We start from the raw sequence: 20,951 nt of genomic DNA on the forward strand, positions 1-20,951 counted from the left end.
TTAATACATTTATTTGCATTTCACAAATTGTTAACTTCATAGTAGCAAACCATTTTAATACCTTCTTCAGAGTATGCTGACTAGATTAACTAGGGCAGATGGCTGTCTGTTAATAATTCAACAATTATCTTTGAAGACATGTACTACAGTCTGTCTTCTTGGGCAATAAATTAGGTAAAGGAAGTAGAAGATTTGAGATTCTGAATTGTGGTGTAGGAATATAGTCACTGGACTGGAAATATGAATATCCACGTTATTTATCTTGCTTTGCCTTTACCTTCCTATATAACCTTAGGTGAACCAACTCAACCTCTTCTGGAATCCATTTCTTCACTGGAAACCAGAGGGGTGTCACATGTTCTCCCAGTTCTGTGATTCTGTGAAACTGCTCTGAGTCCATTGTTCTATTTCTAGAATAAATACATTATTCGATAACATGCTTTAATTTTTTTAACTCTGGAATTTCTTCCAATTTTCTTTCGTAGTGACTGCAGCTGACTCTTCAAACGCATTTAGTGAAGAAAGTTTTCATTCTAATTAGTGAAAATTTTAATGTCTGAGAGGAAGAATAGCATTTAAGACTTCTATACTGTGATTGTTGAAATGTCTACATATTGTTTGGCCTCAGACAAGGTACTTAACTGCTCTCAAGCTCAGTTTTCTCACTTATAAACATCAGTATTAATTGTACTTTTCTTATGTGGCATTACATTGGTTAATCCATGAAATCCCTTAGAATAGTTGCAAGAATATAATAATACAATAAATACTATTGTACACTGTTATTTAAAAATATGAATTTATTTTTTGAGAATAAAATTCTACAATATAAACCATTCATTCCCATGTGATCCATCACTGTAAGTCTGAACTTTCAGGTACTTGACATTTCTTCTTTCAAAGTCTGTTGGTCTCCACAACTGAGAAGCAGCCGTAACAGCACTAGAGAGGCTCCCTTCGGAGCCCATTAATTCTTTCCGAAGCATGAAGCAAAGGAATCGGCACGCAGGGATGTGTTGATGCCGCTACTACCAACTTTGAGGAATTTGGAGCCGTGAATGTTGAAAATAACTCTGTGGTCTCTTCTCTGAAGAATCTGTTCCATTACAGTAGAACTTGTGAATGAAACAAGAGTGCTCTTCTATAGCACAATATATTTCATGGCTCACCATTATCCAAACATTCCTAACTCCTTATTTATTTACTTACTTATTTATTTCCTCATCCAAGGAGGATGTGTTTTATTAATTTAAGAGAGAGAGAGAGACAAAGAGACAGAGAGAGAAAGGCATCGAGCAGTTGCCTCCCATATGTCCCCTGACCTGGGATGGAACCGACAACTTTTCAGTGTGTGTGTGGTGCTCCAACCATCTGAGCCTCCCAGCTCGGACTTACTTTTATTTTTGGATGGGCTCTATCATTTAGAGTTTTTACACTGTATATGTATATACACATATATATTTTGACCCCACATTCTCATTTGTAAGAATATATCCAAAGAAACTGAAAAGTCGAATTCCATAGAACCTAAACACTGTGTGTTCATGGCAGCCAAGACGTAGAAGCAGAGCAAATGTTGGTCAGTAGGTGAGAGGATAAAACAACTATGGGCCATTGGCACAGTGGGATACTGCTCGGCTGTAACAAAGAAGAAAATTTTACCCTTTGTGACAATACGGATGGGCCTGGAGAACATTATGCTAAGTAAAGTAAGCCAACCAGAGAAAGACAAATACAGCCCTGTCTTTTCTCTCCTTATAAATTATTAGTATAAAAATTAGCTCTACTCTCTTTTATTGAATAGGAATCAGATAAGATAATGTAGGTGACATTAGTTTGAACTCTTTGAAGAAATATGTATGTGTATATATATTAAAATATGACAGCATTATTTATACACACATATTTTATACATATTTGCAGAATGTGAGTAATTAATATCATTTTATGTTCGTAGACATAACTTTAAACCATCCCTAAGCATGAAAATCCCATGTTTCAGAATACTGAGGATAAAGCCTGCTTCCACATTGTTTTCGTATTGGGCACTCCTGTTAAATTATCCCTGATGTATCTTTAATGCACATGACACCCACTTCTGTGGATGCTACACTGAGTCTGCGATCTCCGTGGAGTCGCCCTACAGCATATTTTCCACACACGGGCCCTCTGAGTTCTGTGCTGCTCCCAGGCTTCATTTTAACAATGTAATTTTATCTGTCTGTGTTATAGTTGTTTTGCAATATCACTTATGGTAACCTGTTCTATTTAATTTGAGTGTCTGTTTTTCAAGGACAGAGGTTTGGTTCTTTCAAGCAGAGGGACATGTTAGTTCATTTTAAGACTAGTAGTCACAGTGCGTCTAACTAGTAAGCTCAGTGGGCACGTATGATAGCCCTTTGTTTTCCCCTTTGTGCAATGGAAAATGATTTTTAAAAAACTTAGTATATCAGCAATGTCCTTTTCTGTATGTATAAAATTTTAAAATGTGACAACTCAGTTTTTTCTCTCATTTAGGCTATATAATGTGATCTTCTCAACTGGGAAAGATTTAGAGCTGATGCCAGCATTTTTTAGATTTCTCTTTCACACAACCAATTGTTCAAAGATATCTACTTTTTAGTTTATTTTTATCTATGTGTGCCTGTGTTTTAGGTTGGAGCAAGCAAGTTCAGCTACTGTCACAGCTCCATCAATAATATTTACTGGTGCCTATTGTAGCTCAACATCTTGCTAGGGGCTGATATAGAAACAGAATAAATATCAGAGGCACTCCTTGCACTGAAAATGCAGACAATATATCTAATAACTAAGATCAATGTAGAGGATAGAAAGCAAACAAATCAAGACTAAGAGATTTTTTTTTTACTCTGTATAGAAGATATTAAAAATTTTCAGAAATTACAATGAGTCATGACTTGGGATAAATACTATAGATTTAATTTTTGTACCTTCTTGGATGCAATTTTTGATGGTAAAAGTAAATGAGGATGAAATAAATGGAGTTGCTTAAGATCATAGCCCTTGTAAATGGCAAAGTTGAGTTGCCACCCTGGTCAAAAACATGTCCACTAGTTCCTTAAGATTAGGAAGATTAGGACTATGGTAGGCAGAGGATACTTTGTGGATAAAACAGTACAAGTCATGAAAACGTCTACTACTGATCGAATGTTTGGCAACAGGAACTCTTCTAAGGGCTTGTACTTGGGATTTAATTTTCACCACAAAGCCATAGGGTCAGCATTTTGAGTCCCTACTTACAGCTGCAGAAACTGATGGTCAGAGACAGTAAATAACTTTACAAGTGGCCCAAGAGTGATGGAGCTGGGATTTGAAACAAGGTTTGCTGGCTCCAAAGTTCATGGTATCTTTCTATATTTTAGGAACAAGCAGTTGGGAAGCTGTTAAGTGCAAACTACCTGGTCAGAAACAGTGATCTGAACAGTAAGGGGAAGGCAGGATGTTAGGGTTTCAGGTGGGTGTTGTAAGATAAAGGGAAAAGGAAGTTGAACATAGCTGTGATGCCTTCAGCTAGGACAACTGATATCATGGCAGTTATCAAGTGAAGTATTACATACAGTAGGGCAGCAATTATTGTGGCGGGGCAAATAGTACTTGGATTTTGGTAATGTCGATTGTAAAGGTGCTCCTCAGACATTTGCATGGTGCTAGGAACTAGGTTTGAAGCTCATAAAAACTTTCAGAATTAGAGAGATAAAAAGAGTTCACAATTTCAGTCTGCTACAGAGATGATACAGGGAGAGGTGGATTTTGAGCAAGGGAGACTTTATAAGTTGGGAATGAGACATCGGAGAGGCAGCAGGAGAATCAGAGAAGCCAGGTGCCTGGAGCCCTGGCGGAGGGGAGGCTTTTGAAGCTGGGAGCTCAGCAGTGCTGAGGGCTGCTGAGGGAGGTCTCATCCGTCAACTGAGAAGAGACTTGAACATTAGGTGTCATTAGCTACCTTTATGAGAGCAATTTTATAGGAAGGTTTATTGCGTTTGCTTTGTCTTTTTAAATGGGGAAATATGAGTGTGTTTGAAGACTGTTCTATGTAAAGGATTCATTCAGTGGTATGGAGGAACCAGGCTTTGGGCATGCTCAGGTGGAATTGCAATGTCCACGTGTTAGTTTCTGGGCAGAAATCTGGGATTATAATAAAACAAGAAGCCATTTAATTTCTCTGCTTACAGCCAAGTCTCACTATTCATTATGAATAAAGAAAATGTTAATGTGTCCTTGTAGTACAGGGTAGCGGAGTGATTGTACATCAGCATGGAGGAATTCAGAGATGAAAGCTAGAAGCCGTGAGCTACCCGCTCTCTTAGTGATAAATGCTCTCTGTGACGGCTGAGACTGGTAAATATGTCAGTGCCCCTAATTAGCCCAGTGCCAGCTCTGCAGAATTAACAGTTCCAGTGCTGTGCTTCATTTACTTGTCATCCGTACTTCAGACTTCAGCATCTTTTCAGCGGGCAGGTAGATTCTTGTGACCGAGGTGGAGGCAATGGCCTATGCACTGGGAGTAGCCTCATCATGAGGCCCAATATAATCAACTCTCACAGCAGGGAAAGAACCAAAGCAAAGGGGATAAATTTGTTTTTCTTAAAATGTTTTCAGCTTTATTGAGGTATAATTTACAAATAAAATTGTAGGATATTAAAAGAGTACACCGTGATGATTTTATACACATATACATTTTAATAGCATTTCTCCCATCTGGTTAATTAAAACATCAGTCATCCCACTTGTTTATATGATGATGTACTTTTGGTGAGAATATTAAAGTTCTACTCTGTGAGAAGGTTTGAATTATATAATACAGTATTATCAACTTTTCACCATGTTATACATTAGATCCTCAGGTCTTACTCATCTTATCACTGAAAGTTTGTACCAAAGGGGTAGATCTAGAGTTTATTAAAGATAAACTCATCTTTAATATATAAATATCTGTGCAAGGATCTTGGCGCTGTAGCCTGGGAGAAGTCTTACCTTATCAGGTCAGGAAGCCAAAGCATGTTCTTAATTGAAGAAAGGGAAGGACTCTTGTATCAGAAATTAAAACTCTGGTATTTACTACAGGAGGCAGTAAAAAGAAATTGTCAAAGTTGAAAGCTTATAGAAAGTATTCATTCAAACCATGTGAAATTGCTGATATTTGACTGGTTTTAATTTACAAAAATGACAATTTCATGTAATCAACTAGCAGGAGGGATAAGAAGACAGGTCATTTGGGGACCTCAGCTTGACCACTGGGTTTTTGGTTTGAGTCTATTGGTAGCCCTTTGACGGAAGTGGGTTAAAAGGGTTGTACTAAGGAGTCATCCATCTTATAGAGAAAAAAACTAACAGATATTATGGTCTGCCTATTCCTCTGCATTTTAGCATCATCCAAGTTGTTTCTTAGAGCTAAAAACAAAAGAGATTTCTGTGTTTTGGTAGACTTTCATATACCTAGAAAATTTTAGGTTATGGAATCCTTTCCAGATCTGACAACAGCTATTGACTTCTCTCACTAGGAAAATGAATATGTATTCATATAAAAATTTTTCAGAATATTCATAAACTCACCTGAAGTTCAGGTCAGGATTCTGCCATCTAAAAGACTAAGATAGCCCTGGCTGGTGTAGCTCAGTGGATTGAGTGTGGGCCTGAGAACCAGAGGATCGTGGTTCAATTCCCAGTCAGGGCACATGCCTGGGTTGCCTGCCAGTTCCCAGCAGGGGATGCACGAGAGACAACCATACATTGACATTTCTTTCCCTCTCTCCTTTCCTTCCCCTCTAAAGATAAATAAATAAAATAAAAAATAAAAAAAAACATTTGCATTAAAAAAAAGATTAAGATAAAATCCTCTCGAGCAGTAATGACCCCCCGGATGAGAATGATAGCTTTAAAAGGTCTCTGGGAAACACAGAAAGAGCTCCTAGACCAGGCAAAGATGTACAAATAGTACTTTAACTCAGGGCTCTACATCCTATGATTCATGATGTGTATTGTGTGAGTCTTGGGTCTGGCTTATAAATCAAGGCATAAAGAATGTGAAACAATGAGGCACTTCTCCCAAATTATTTTCTCAGTGTATGCCCACCCTATAATCAAATTGCAATTATTAGTACACTTTGTTTATTTGTAACAGATAGAGAAAACCAGTGAAGGCTAGTGTTAAATTCTAGGCTCACCCACTAGGGCAACGAGGCAGGAAGGTATTGGAAAATTATGTAGCATTGGGTAGTGTCTAGGGTTTGAGGACATGTTGGTGCTCAATCCTGGCTGCAGATTGGAGTTATTTGGGGCACACATAAGCCATAATGGTGCTCAGCCTCAACTCAAGGCTGATTAGATTAGAATCTCTGGCAGTGGGGACTAGGCACTGATACCTTTCAGAAGCATCTCAAGAACTTCTAATGCATATTCAGGGTTGACCATCTCTGGATTAGATGGCGGCATGGATAAGCTGAAGGGAGGGAAGAAGCACCATATCCACACAGGCGAGGCCATTGGAATGATGGGAAATTTCTAGCAAATAGTCAAGGAAGCCAGTCTCTTAGAAATTCTTAGTCATCATATGATATTTGCAAATAAGTTTGTCCTCCTTGAAGGGGAGTCTGCTTTAGTAACACAAAGTCTAGGTCCGGGAGTCCTAGGGCCCAGGGCCGTTAACCCTTCTAGCTGTACACCAGCAGTAATGTTTCCAAAGTGGCACAAGTTAATGCGAATAATTGAGAGAGGAACTTCAGCAAGGAAAACCCCTATTCTATTTTTGAAAGAGGTTATATGCATACTTGGTTCATATTTGAAAACTCACAAATAAGTAAATAATGCAAATTTCACTCCCCTGTTCTCTGTCGTTCAATTTCACTTACTGAGGAGAAATCAGTCTTATGTGTACAATAGTTAATTCATGTATGAGCAGCGCCGTTTCCCCATTTTTTACACAAATGGCAGTGTACAACTGTTAAGCACACTATTTGCATTTTTCTTTTTTTCACTAAATAAATATCCTCAAGATTAGATGTTGTGTACCCAACCATTGATAAAGGCAGGAGCCCTGTTGTAGGAGTTCAACGAATGCCATTGTCGGTTTCATCCGTCTTCCAGAAGAAGCAGCTGACCCTGCGGCCCCTGTCTGCTGAAACGAAATGTAGGACCAGGCCCTAAGGGATGTTGCTGTCTTCGCTTTAAAACTGTGTGGAAACCTGCCTTTGGTAACATTCTCAGAAGCATTCTAAACAACAAAACACAACACAAGAAAACAAAAATCAAAACAAGGTATACTTTTTAATCCTACCACAAAAAGAGGCAAAAACTGCAGTTCACTCAAAAGTTTTTATGTCAAAATTTGAGAATCCACAGTAGCTTTGACTTCAAGCATTAGGTAGATTGAAATCACAGGTTTAATAATAAAGCAAATGATTTTTTTTCTCAGCCGTTTAGCCCTAGTGTATTAGATCATTTTGCTGAGCTGCTGTTTTCTACTACTTTCCTGCTGAAAACTTAACCTCATTGGGAATTATGTGAGCAGTCAAACATTACCTGGTTCTTTAACTCAGGATTTCTCATCTGTGGTCCTTCAGTATTAACGCATTGAATTGTAAGTAGTAGAAAATTATAAGTGGAAGTTAATTTTATGATTTTTGGTAACTGTATTATTTTCTGTGTTTGTAACACCACCAACCACATTATAAATATTGGCAATTGATGTTTTATGAATCTCTGATGTTAAAAATTTATGGTTTACAATAACCGAAAGCCTGCAGTCTCTGCTTCACCATTGTAGGGATTGCTTTTTGCCTTCGTTTTCTGGGCAGTAGCCAAGAGTATAGACTTTAGTTTAGGGGAAGCTATAAAAGCAAATAGTAAGGACACAAACTTGAGTTTTGAATAGCTTTTAAATTATCTTTACCTTTCAAGTACATTACTGCTTTTAGTATATATATTATTTGTTTAAAATCCCTATAATCTTATGATTTTTCTCATTTTTTGTGATAGAATAGAATTTGGGCTTCTGCTTCTTACTGAATATACAAGTTCTGAAATTAATGTCATTTTTCCAGGCAGCTCAACATAGTAATTACTATGCCACTGATTACTTTAAAAGAGGCATCAGCAGGGGATGGCATTGTCTGTGTGTGCATGTGTCTGTGTGCGTACAGGCTCCTGTGTGTGGGCAGTAGGACGGGAGAGAATATTCAAAAAAGCAATAAGTTATAGAGTCACTTTCATTTAAAGTACGTAACCAAAGAGGCTTAGAGGCTTTGCTTCACTTTTCTAAAGCTACCTGTGGTGATAGTTGTTGAGAATATATGGGTCCTATGTTTAGACACAAATAGCTTGCGACATCTTCTATGTAACCTTTAATAGTATTATATCACATAAACACCTATATAATTACTAGAATATTAGATTCATAAGAGCAGAACCTTAACTGACTTGTTCACAGAATTATTCCCAGAATTTAGAACAGTGTCACTAGCCCATAGTAGATATTCAATAACTATTTATTAAATGAATAACTATATTTAGCATCACCTAACTTATTATGATATGTTTTGATGTGAATGATGGTTTCTGATGAAAGATTTTTTCTGCACTGCGTAGTATTACCTGAAGTGTTTATATAATTTAGAACCTAATGTTGTATTAATCAGCATCTCTTTGGGGAAACAATAATTTCTTTAATATATCATCAGATTTGAGATTGAGCCGAAGTCCTTAAGAAAAGAAAATGACTAAGAATGGAATTAGTAAAGTAATTCTAAAATAGGGATACATCATACTCATAGCCTCCAATGACCATCTGTGGATTGGACAATAAAATGCAAAACGACTGAGCCTTCCAAGGTCAACTAGCTTTCAAAGAACATTGTAAGCCTTTACATATCACATCCGTCAGTATCTTAGTAGTAATAATATGTTATTGGATTTCTGTGCCCAGTAAATATAATATTGATGAAAATTTATTTAGTGCAGTGTTAGAAGTACGACGTTGGTTGTAATTTTATATTATTTATAAAAAGTATGGTAACATTTTAAACTAATATTTCTAATTCTTACAGTATCATGGTGGTTATCATTAGACATCATTCATTGAAGGAACTTTGAAATGCATCAGATCGTGCCCTCTATGTAGTAATCGTTATGGGATAGCGTTTTCATTCTGCTGCTCATATCATCTCTCAGTGAGTGTATTGTCATTGCTCCATGACGCTAGCACTGGAATTCAACTCCAATTGGCTATAAAATGTCTTTCTTTATGGGAGGTCAAACTACTTTAAAATATATTCTCAGTGTTTTTAGCTTATCGAGGAAATATTGGAAAAGTGATTTATTCTTATTTAGCAGGCAAGAAAATGGCAAGGCAATTGCATAAGGTCAGTTGACAAATCATTTTTATGTGATTGAGGTCAAGTTTTCCAAAGTCACAATCTAGTACACCAGGGACTGATCAGAGCCTAAAACAGATCAAAGAAATAGAAGTCAAGTGTTTACCTTGCTTGGTTAGAAAGAATAAAGTTGCTGAGTCATTTTTAGAATGATGTGGTTAAGGCTTCGAAATTTGTTAGTCAAACTATGTACTTGAGTTGCCAGATTGTGTACTATGTCAATGTGTTTATCTGTAGGAGGTGGTAATGAATAAATTGTAATCAAGTGTTTGGGATCGTTGGAATAATAAAAAATGAAATTCTAGTTGCAATAGATTCTTTGATATTAAAAGAGCAAGAGAAAAAGCAATAGAACATAGAGTCCTAGCAAAGTTTTTTTGTATTTTTATGAATATAATTACATTAAGGATCATTAAGAGTAACCATGAAAACATAAAAGTGAAATTGATATCATGCCCTATCAAAAATCCAATTAGAAGTGGATAATGAATCTACATTTTTAGGCAGTTATGGTCTGCCTCATGTTATTATTCATTCATTTATTATTCTCTATGGGGAGAACTCCAAGTTCACTGCTAGCAAATTCTTTCCTCTTCTCCCCTTAATTCAGTGTTACCCAAATGTGTTTTCCAGAACGTAAGATCCATGGGATGCTGAGATGGGAGATTTGGTTAGAGATATTTAGGAAATGGTATATATATAACATATATTACCATTCCAGACAACTTGCATTAGAAATACAGGAAGAAGTAGCAGTGATGAGAATGGATTGAAGAGTGAGAGGACATGGCTGAGCCAAGATAGATTTTTGTAGGTCACTTCAAAATTTTGCAAAATTATTGATTTATTTAAATGCCATGTTCATTTTCTACTGTGCAGGAACATCCATTAGAATGTCCTTTTATATTGCATAGTCTGTCAAAATTGTTAGATGTTTATGCTTGACTTTCCCATTAGACATGTATAATGTCATTTTGAGGCTGTGGAAAACATACTTTTGGGGATATCATGTTGGATTTTTTTCTTTAATTCATGGAAGTTGCTTTCCGTGGAGTGAGACATTTAATTTAAAAAGTCATTGCTCAGAAGTCACTGTGATTCCAGATTTTTCTCTCTTCTCAAATATTTTGAGAGTTGTTATTGTCACATTTAATAGTAATCATAAAAAAAGATTAAACTCAGAAATCAGCAAGTGTAATTTTCATTTAGCCCACCATACCAAACCACGTATTTAATTTATTGTAAAATAGAAGATTGTTGGGAACAATTAATTTGAGTGAGGTACACATTTTCTGTTTTTTTCTTTCCAAACTTGAGAAAGGAAACATTGCAACGAGGAAAGCTCGTAGGATGCTGTAATGGGACAAAGAGCTTCTCTGACGCCTGAGCATTTGGCTTGTTTTATTTATGACAGAACGTGGGATATTTTAGAACTAAGATTTGTTGAGAATTCCACTTTATTAACATTTCTGTATTAAATGTATAAGTATTGAACCGTCCGTGAAATATGAGCCATTTTACCCAGTGACATTTTAAATGATTCTCGTTGTAGGGGAAGCCTGTGGGAACACCAGATGCTGGTGCTTATTTCCGTGTGCTGGCGGAGCATGGAGTAGCTGCCTTGTTCACAGCGCCGACGGCAATTAGAGCCATCCGTCAGCAGGACCCTGGGGCAGCCTTGGGGAAGCAGTACCCACTGACAAGGTGAACCGATGCACAAGGCAAATTATATTAAAAACTACAATCAGAGTGAATAACTGAATGTTGTAATTTTTTTCCGGCACTGCAAGATCTCTTCTGGAAAGAGCCAAGATATTCTGAATGTTACTAAGAATGATTGTTCTAAACACATCTTTGAAATACTTGGAATACTAACTATACTGTGGATATTTTTCAATACTGTATCATGTTTCTTTTAGTTCAAATACTACCCAAATATTTCTCTTTTTTAATCTCCCCTGCTTATATTTTTCTTAAACTAAAATGCTATGAATTAAAATGCATAGATATGTGCATTTTATGTATTTATACATATATAACTATTTTTTGAAAATGAAGAATGGTTTCAATAGAGGAAAAATATGATTTGATTTTACATATGCAAATAAAACATGAATTTTAAAGTCCAAATTACATTTGCTGAAAGAGTGCAGGAAATTATTTTTTCTGTTTTTTTATAATAATGTGCTCCAAGTAGTTTAGATAATTTTGTGCTGGCTTATAGACATAATTTTAGTTTAATGATATGTATATTCAAAGATAACTACAGCCATTTGTATCTTCACGGCAGTTTCCATCCTCAGTTCTCATTGAGCCTCTTTGAAATAACTCACTGTTACCATAAACTAAGTGAAGAGGTTTTATAGTTAATTCTTAAGTCAGAAAGTGTGACTGAAATAAGTCGGTTTGAATTTTTTTAATTAAAAGCCAGATGTTATGACTTTTATGTTGCTGTGGCCCAAAGGAATTAAAAATAGAAATCACACACCAATTGCAGATGTAAGCAAGAAGCTTTCAATTTGGGCAGGGTCAGTGGTTGTGTTTGTTTCTTTTTCCTCTATTTTCTATTTCGTTAAAAATAGATCTGGATTTATATGCAAATTTACCTATAATCTAAAAAAATACTATCTTATTAAAATAAAAGGTATTCATAAAATTAATCATATATTATATTTTTATTCACCCTCTACTTGTTCCTTCATTTATGGCATTTCAATTGTTTCCCTCATTTTAGTAAAAAGGATAGAGACATAGATTTTGGTAAGTACATTTGATGGTGTGTATAGTCTTCATGTCTTCAGACAGGTACAGCACCTTTGAAGGATCAGTGACTGTAGTTTGTTACATGGTATGTCTTTTCTGACACATGCATTCGGATTGCAGGGCATGAAGTGTGTGACCATCAAGCTAAGGTCACTTATTTTGTTGTATCACCTTCTTTTCCCACCTGTATATGGATTTTCGATGCTATCTTTTCTGTGAAGACAGGATATGTTTCTAATTTGCCTAATGTATAAAGCATCAAACAATACTAAATGGCTTTTAAACCATCACTTTTCAAACAAATGCATAAAGACATGGAGTTAGATTTTAGCATAAAGGAAACCGCAGCACATTCTCCCTGATCACACTCCTTTGTCTTTGGGCACCTAAACTATTTATGATGATGTGTACATATGTTTTAATAGATGTTTAGGAATGAGGACTCTACAAATACCCTGAATAATTCAATTTGAATAATTTGAATTATTCAAATCACTGCTATACTTACTGAAAATCTACTATGTGCCAGGCATAAGCAGGTTATCTTGCTTGGTCATCATGATAAGTAGGAATTTTGTTTATCATTTTCCAAATTAGTAACATCAGTCCCAGAGAGTTGAAATAAGTCTTTAGAAAGAAACTAACTCAGGCAATATGACTAGGATCCACACTCTTAACTAAATATCTCAGACATTATTTTACTATGAGAGGTAAATTAGAAAACTAACAAAACCCAGGGATTTTTGTCATTTGTGAGATAAAAGCAGGTTTTACTTTTCATTTATTTTTAGTTTATTAGGTTGATACCTTTACTGAACTACTTTGATGGATTCTCACTTGTGGACTAAGAGAATGTTAGAGACAGAAGGGAGCTCAGAAACGCAACAATCTTTTTTTAAGAACAAGGAAACCGAGGTCCAAAAAGGTTAAGTTTGGTTCGGAGACAGAATAAGGACCAGAACTCGTCTTCTCATACAATTATACGTTTATATATTATATTTATGTTCAAGACATTTCATACTTACATACTGAATTAACATTCACTAGATATTATAATTACACATTCATGATTTATTTGGAGAATTTATTTGTCTCTCCTTTTCTTATAGAACACTGAAAATGATGAACTTTTCTCTTTAAATGTGTTATATATCTCAGAAAAGATTGTTTTAAAATACATTTAAAGATTTTCTATGGATTTTGGCTCTCAAAACAAATTTAATAGGGCACTATAAAATAAGAAACTAACCAGAACTATAAATTCATTTTATCATGGGCAAGGGTTTGGAAAAATAGATTAGAAGTCATCTAATATAGTCATTTCATTTCACATTTGAGAACGTTTTGTCGAAGAGAGGTGCGATAGCATGCCCAGGATTGCAAAGCTACTCTGGGCCAAAGGCAGTACAGTGTGGTAGGTAAGATTCTGACTCGAGTTAGGCTAGCTGGGTTCAATCTACCATTTACCAGCTGGGTGAGACCCTGGGAATGTTACATAGCCTCTCTGTTTCTTTTCTCCTCCTCCTCCCCTACCCTCTTCTCACCCTCTTCCTCCTTCTCCTCTTCCTTTTACTTTGTGGACTATAAAGCTAGTAAGAGTACAAGAACGTAATGAAAATAAAAGGTGCCTAATTCATGCAAAGCACTTGAAACAGTTCTTAACATAAACTAAGTCTTAACTATTATTACTATCTTTTGCTTTCTAATTCACTGCTCTTTTACATCACATTGTAGTGGTTAATTTTCCCATGCTTTTCTAATTCATTCTTAATCAAGTTAGAAAATATTTACTTCTGGGATTTCCATTCAAGGTGACATAGTACCTCATACCTGAGGCAGGCTTTCTTTTCCAACTGCATAGCAATGAGAACTTAATACAAAAGAGAAAAAGCAGAGTGTCAGACATGAGTTAAAAAAAATTATGTGGACTGCAAATAAAATAGATTGGCAAAGTGGTAAGGTTGGTTGTGGTCAGGCGGATCACAGATGGAAGTGCTACGCAAGTACTAGGCAGGTTAAATGTAAGTAAATTCCCATTGGACATATGATTTGGAAATTGTAGCACATAAGTTGAGGCTGTGATAAAATCTATAAACTGCCAGAGAAGATCAACAGAGCACCAAAGGGGAAAATCAAACTAATGCCAATAGATGTCAGATGACAATTGTGAAGATCTTCAAAGTACTGAGAGAGAATTGTCAAACAAAAAAATTTTATGAAGAACTCAGGACAAAATAGACAAATGTTCATATGAACAAAGCTAAAGGAACTTAAAGTCCAAAGACTTCTATAAAATGAGAAATAGCCTTAGGGGAATGGTGTGGGATATAAAAATCAAGCAGCTGACCAAACTGATGAAATATTTTGTTGAATTTATATAGTTAGTATAACAATCATAATGAGATATTGTGCTTAAACTGAAGCCAAAATTTATGTGGTAAATAACAGTAACAAAAGAGTGGAGAGTTTTTTTTTAAGAGCTAATTTGAGTTCTCCATCAGGGAACAGTGGGAGAAAATAGAATGAAGGAAAGATGGAGATAACCACAGAGACAGTGATGGCAAGAAATAATGATGTTCTGTCATGTGAATGAGAAGTTGATGAGGCATCACTGAAATGATCTTTTTATTTATCTTCTGTTGGCACAAGTGAAAAGCAATTTTCACTTGTTTGGTAGTTTATGGACCTTGAATAAAATATTCATTTTAGTATTCTTCTGTCTCTGCTTTATTACCTAAAAATTCTTCCCCAGAATTTATCTTTAGCTCTTTATCCATTTCTGTGCAACTTCTCAACCTTTTTGAACTAAAATTAATTTGATAATACTGCCACTTTCCCATTTCCTCTTTGCTTACTTTTGAATTCTATTGCAGTCTTGAATTGTACTCAGTTTTATACAGAATTAGGGAAAGGTATATAGGTCTCTTCCTCATTAATGTCCTCCCCACCCCATTTTTTCCTGTTCTGAGTATTGTATGCTATCTTTTGTATATCTTTTAGTATTATACATTGGATATAGATTCATTTTTGTATGTGTTACCATTATCAGAATATCATCCAGATATTTAATTCATTTGCAATAATCTAGGGTAACTCTATCCAATAAAACTGAGCTCTGCAATATGGTAGGTACTAACCACGTGTCACTACTGAACTCTTGACTAAGGAGTGATATTACTAAGAAACTGATACTTTTAATTCCTCATTTACCCTGTAAATGCATCATACTCTTAATCATGGAAGTTTTCTAAAATATCGAGGAACCTCTTTTCATATGATATAGTTGAAATATGTTCATATGTTTCAGTCATACCATTAACAATATGGTATTTATATTTTTAATTTTGCCTTTTTGCATGGCATCTGAAACTCTGGATGTGGCAACCTCATTTTAGACTCTAAAACTGTATACTAATCTCTGTTTAACCTATTTTAATGAATTAATATATTAATGTTTGACTGTATTAAAACTGTTCCGTCAGATCAGGCCATAACTGATAATCCAAATTTTAATTTCATGTAAGTTATAAGTGAATACACATTTGATTATCTAAATTTTACCTCAAATTGCATATATATGTACAAATTATCTGGCATTTTTCCTAGTCTCTGCCTCTAATTAATACCCCCTTTTGGTCTTCCATTCTCATCCTTTTTACCTGCCTACTTTCCTTTTTCTCAGATTTAAACATTGCCGTATCAGCTTTGCATACTCACCAAAGTGTTTGAGCTACTTTATTCAAATGGTTTCATAACAAAGACTACTATTGGATTACTTCAAATCTGAAATTAAAATTATACTTCACTCTCTTTACCAGGAAATTTAAATTTTACCTTCGTGACTTACTTTATTAAAGGATAGCTCCTAGATAATTTTGGGTATGTAGTTGGAAAATATGCCACTAGGCAGCTACTCAAACATTATTTTTGACAGTTTCTTGCAGCATTATATAAAGTCCTATAACTACATCAAATTATTAAACCAAACCAAACCCAATCCAAAGTTTTGCAAAGCTGTTGTGATGACAGTCTTCTTATAGAACCATTAAGTAATAGGTCATCTTTGTTGCATTTATTGGCACTTGCAAATCCATATATGTACATGCATATACAGCCAAGTCAAAAAAAGGTTATTGACCTAATAGTTTGAGGAGGAATTATATATACAACATAATTACAATTTTTTATCATTCTAGCTAATGTCCATTTGGTAGCCACGAGCCACCATGTCTATTGAGTACCTGAAATGCCCAAATTGAGACTCCATATGGGGAAAGACTGATATATCACTAGTAATTTTTTATGTTCATTACATGTTGAAATAATGCTTTTATTTATTTGGTTTAATAAAATGTATTTTTTATTATCTTTTTACTTTTCTGAATGTAGCTACTAGAAAATTTTGAACTACATCTATGTCTTGCATTTGCAGCTCACATTATATTTCAGGTGGACAATACTGATTTAGGTAATTATTATGGATTCAATTACATCATTAAAAATAAAATGTTGCAATAAGGTCATTTTATTCCCTGAATATCTTTATATTTGCAGATGGTGGTCCTTTTTTTCCCTCAGAAAACATGTTGAACAGTAACATTACATTGAATATTTTAGACAAATTTACCACAACCTCCTTTGACATCCTTATGAATAAACACCCTCATCTAGAGATGAAATTATCACAAGTAATCTTCAAGCATAGACTCCATTTATCAGTTATTCATTTATACTTAAAATTTAATTAATGCATTTGCAACAGCATATGCAACCAGATTTTTCCATGGAATTATTAAACTCATTTTTTCTACTTTTGAGGCCAGACTTTACTCTCAGGGTCATGATTATTTATAAAAATCAAGGAGGATATTAAAGTTGATCCCATGAGAGTTTGATCATTTTGTTTGTTTAATTGCTCATTTTCTATTAAAATTCATGCCTCTATGTGACACCTCCTCTTCAGAGCTCTCTTCATCAAGTCATGAACTTCCTCTCTCCTCTGGACTGCTACCATCCTTCAGTGATTTTTAGTATCTTAATGATAAATTCCTCTATCAATACACTCACATTTTCTAATGTCTTTCAATGTTAGCTTCTTTCTGCTACCATAAACACTATCATCCTTCAGAACAGACATATTTTAAAGATTTCGAAGTTTGGAATTGCCCTCTCACAACTATACTCTTTTTTGTGTGATTCTACAGTGCCTTTGCTTTCATTGATTTTTAAAAAATTTCCTCTGTGACTCAATTATTATTTCTTTTTCACTTCTCCTTGTCTTTTACCCAACTATTTTTCCTGGTAATTTTCTTCATCATGATTATACCTACTTTGCTTTCCCATTTCCCTTGCCTTGCCTAGATTCCCCAGACATCTCTTTTAGCTTTGATTTGCCATTCTTTCTTTTCTTTTTACTTCGTTATTGAATTTATTTAGGTGACATTGGTTAATAAAATTATTTAAGTCTTCCTTGTACAATTCTACAATCCATCATCTGTATATCATGTTGTGTTCACCATCTCAAGTGAAGTCTCCTTCCATCACCATTTATTTCCCCTTTACCCTCTGCTACCTCCCCACTTACCCCTTTCCTCTGGGAATCACCACACTGTTATCTCTGTCTATGAGTTGTTGTTGTTCTTGCTTAAACCCTTCATCCTTTTCACCTAGCCTCCCAACCCTCCTTTGATAGCCATCAATCTGGTTGTGTGTTAGTTTATTTTGCTCATTAGATTCCTTATATGAGTGACCATCCCTTCTTTTCTGTCACATACCTAGCCTGTGCTATCTTGATCTAGCCTTTTAGATTACTGGTTGAGTTTATGAAAACAACATGCCTCATTTTTTTACTCTATAGGCTGAGTCAGGCTGACATAACTTTTGCCATCTCCCCAATTCTGTACCTCGTCTTTCTAAGCTTCTAGAAAGATTTCAGTACCCAAAGTTCCCATGTGTTTTGACTGATATCGAGGTATCAAGATGAACGCTCCTAAGGAGCTCAGAGTCAAAAGTAAATATAAAATGAGACACATGTTTATAGCAGAGATAGGAAATACATGTTAGAAAATAAAGGTTGGAATATTTCAGCCTCCATGAATCTTCATTAGATGATATAGGTGAAAGGAATGGTAATAAATCTTCTGTGACTATTACATTGTTGGGAGGTAGGCAGTTTTAATCAGTTTGTTCTTTTACTTTGTTGATAATGAATTAACTCTTTATACACACATGCCCTTTCTTGACAGGTCATGGGCATTGAGAATGGAAGACAAACAGTCGTTTGCTCAATGAACCACTATTTGTGTCTAACCAATTCTATTCCCATTTCTTCCTTTTTATTCCGTGGAATGGTACTCCCGGCCAAGGATTCTTCATCTTTAGTAACCTTGTACTCCTTTCAATAAGATCCTTTTAAGCCTTGGAGGCCATAATGGAATTTACTCTTGAGTCATCTGTCTTTCCTATATATGTCCTTGGAATGGAGGAAACGCATGCATCAAATCAGAGTAATCTTTTCCAAAGGAACTCATGAGAAGATACAAGTGCATCATGTTTATGAGAGTATTTGTTATCTTAGCTAATACTTGAGAGTGTATTTTGTCTTGTGTATAGACCTAAGCAGAACATAGCATTTAAACTTAAGCTTAAAATTAGCAGAGACTATGTGTCAAACAGGAAAAGGCTTGCCATCTTTGATCATTTGGTGAATGTGAAAGACCAACTTGGTTGCTCTTTTCAGAACTGAGAAGGTGTAGCTGTGGATTCTACTTTTTCAATACCTCATTTCAATGCAGTGATGTGTATTTAGTTGCATTTGGGTCAAAACAAATCATGCTTCTCACCATCCTGATGCATGATATACTGGTAATATGACTGCCTTCTGCTCAGAGAATAAACGTGGTTAGATTCTACAATGTTTGAAGGAAAGTAGATGAAATTATTTAAATTTATTTTCAAGAAATGATTTGAACTCACTCTCCCTCTTATATTTAGGTTTAAAACATTATTTGTGGCTGGAGAACGGTGTGATGTGGAGACCCTGGAATGGTCCAAAAAGGTCTTCAGAGTACCCGTCTTAGACCATTGGTGGCAAACTGGTGAGCATTTTCTAGGCATGTACATAAATATTGCAGAAATGCTCAAATACACTGCAAGGGTTGGAGAAAATTCTGAACTCTGACCATCAGACACAAACTCAAGATTTGTGAGGTTCAGGTTTTAGTAGAAATAATCAATTTTTTGATGATTGATAAAAATGTTTTCATAAATGATATTGATGTCACCAGTCTCTTGAGACCTAGGTGTAAAACACCCAAAACCTCTTTGGCTTCTCCTCCTCTTTATTTCCTGTCTCTAGTGAGTCACTAAATCCCAGACTTTTTTTCGAAGTGTCTGTTGGATTCATCTCACCTTTAGTACTCCATTGTCTTTGAGCTGTGGAAACCTCATTATCATCCGTCCTGATTTAAATTATTCTCATCACTCATTGCTGTTCTCTCTGCTTTCCTGTACGCCTGCACACTCCTCCAGAGTAAGTTTTATAAGCACTGTTTAGTTACAAGATTCCTTGTGGTTCTCTGGCTCCTTTCTTGAGTTCTATAAAATTGAATATGTCTGCCTATCATTCAAGGCAAAAAAAAGTATTTTTTCTCCAAAACACACACATACATTCACAAATATATAATATATAATTATTTATTTACCTATTTGGTTTATTCTCTATTTTCTACCCACTAAGTGATTCTTGTGAAGCAAATTGTCATATTAAGTGGATAGAATATAATCTTTCATAAAAATAATAACAATAAAAAATTTTCTGCTGCTTCTTTTGAGGAATGATTGTGTACATATGTGAAAATCATTAGATTATGTGGAATCTGTTTTCCTCCTCACTAAGTGTAGAGGTTTTGTTGGGTTTCCTTCTGAACCACTAAGGGTAGCTATGAGCTATGAGAACCTTGTAGCTTTGATATGTACATTGTTTTAATTCAATTATATGTAGATTAACACATCAAATCAACCCTTTTATATTACTGTTTTCAGAATTCCCATCTTATGAGCAACTAGAAAACAGTATCAAATTTGAATTAAAAACTAATGAAGTTTCTTAGCAAAAGCTAGGTCTGATTTTAAAAATGATATAATCTAGAAGATCAAATGAGTAAGTAAATATTTTAGTAAATATTTTGATGAATTGTACTTTTTATATTATTTGGTGAATATTACTCTGTGAAAAAGCATGTTTTCTGTATTCTTTGTAATATGTGATAAGAAGTAAATGACCACAGCAGAATATGCATTCCTTAAAGAACATGAAAATCAGAAAGAATTGCTATTCCTTTTAGTTTGATTTGCTAACTGAAGGAGAAATTTCTTAGCTAAATTTAGATTTGTAACTATTTAGTAAATAAAACAGATAACACTGACTTTGGAGAAAGAGCAATGCTATGTATAGAAATACATAAAAACAAATAAAGAATTATTGCCTCTGTAAGGAAGAATATTCATCAAATTGGTGCATCCCTTATTTACCAGGAGACTTCAAATGGTTATTTTCCTACACTGAAGGAGAAAACCATCCAGTCACCACTGAGACGGTTGTCCTTTCCTGGTCAGATAAGGGTTGTTTCCATCACAGAAGTGACCTTACACAAATGCTTGCGAAGAGTTTTTTCTTTCCTCCTTAAACTTGACTGTGCCAAAGCTTGCTGAAGGAAAGCAACACATTAATATTTTTTTTACTTTTTATTGATATATTTGTGTATAATAGCCTGTGCAGATGTATGTAGTTAGTGCACT

The 20,951-nt window shown here is 35.0% G+C and overlaps 1 protein-coding gene across 3 annotated transcripts in view; it reads left to right on the forward strand.

Moving 5' to 3' along the window:
- Positions 1 to 507: 507 nt before the first annotated feature.
- LOC119000665 (acyl-CoA synthetase short-chain family member 3, mitochondrial) overlaps positions 508 to 20,951 on the forward strand; it is an 89,755-nt gene continuing 69,311 nt past the window's right edge. For 2 of the 3 annotated variants that reach the window (XR_005069370.1, XM_037065755.1), the window contains exons 1-3: positions 510 to 633; positions 10,942 to 11,093; positions 19,146 to 19,249. Coding sequence is in view for 2 of the 3 variants with exons in the window: in XM_037065755.1 (XP_036921650.1) it covers positions 604 to 633; positions 10,942 to 11,093; positions 19,146 to 19,249 (286 nt within the window). In the remaining variant the exon portion in view is untranslated. Of the gene's footprint in view, positions 634 to 10,941; positions 11,094 to 19,145; positions 19,250 to 20,951 lie in introns of all 3 variants that reach the window. The other variant, XM_037065756.1, reaches the window with a different exon arrangement.

Source organism: Sturnira hondurensis, unplaced genomic scaffold (genome assembly GCF_014824575.4).
Source record: "Sturnira hondurensis isolate 20B ecotype Veracruz unplaced genomic scaffold, ASM1482457v3 Scaffold0016135, whole genome shotgun sequence".
In the NCBI taxonomy this organism is placed as follows: Eukaryota; Metazoa; Chordata; class Mammalia; order Chiroptera; family Phyllostomidae; genus Sturnira; species Sturnira hondurensis.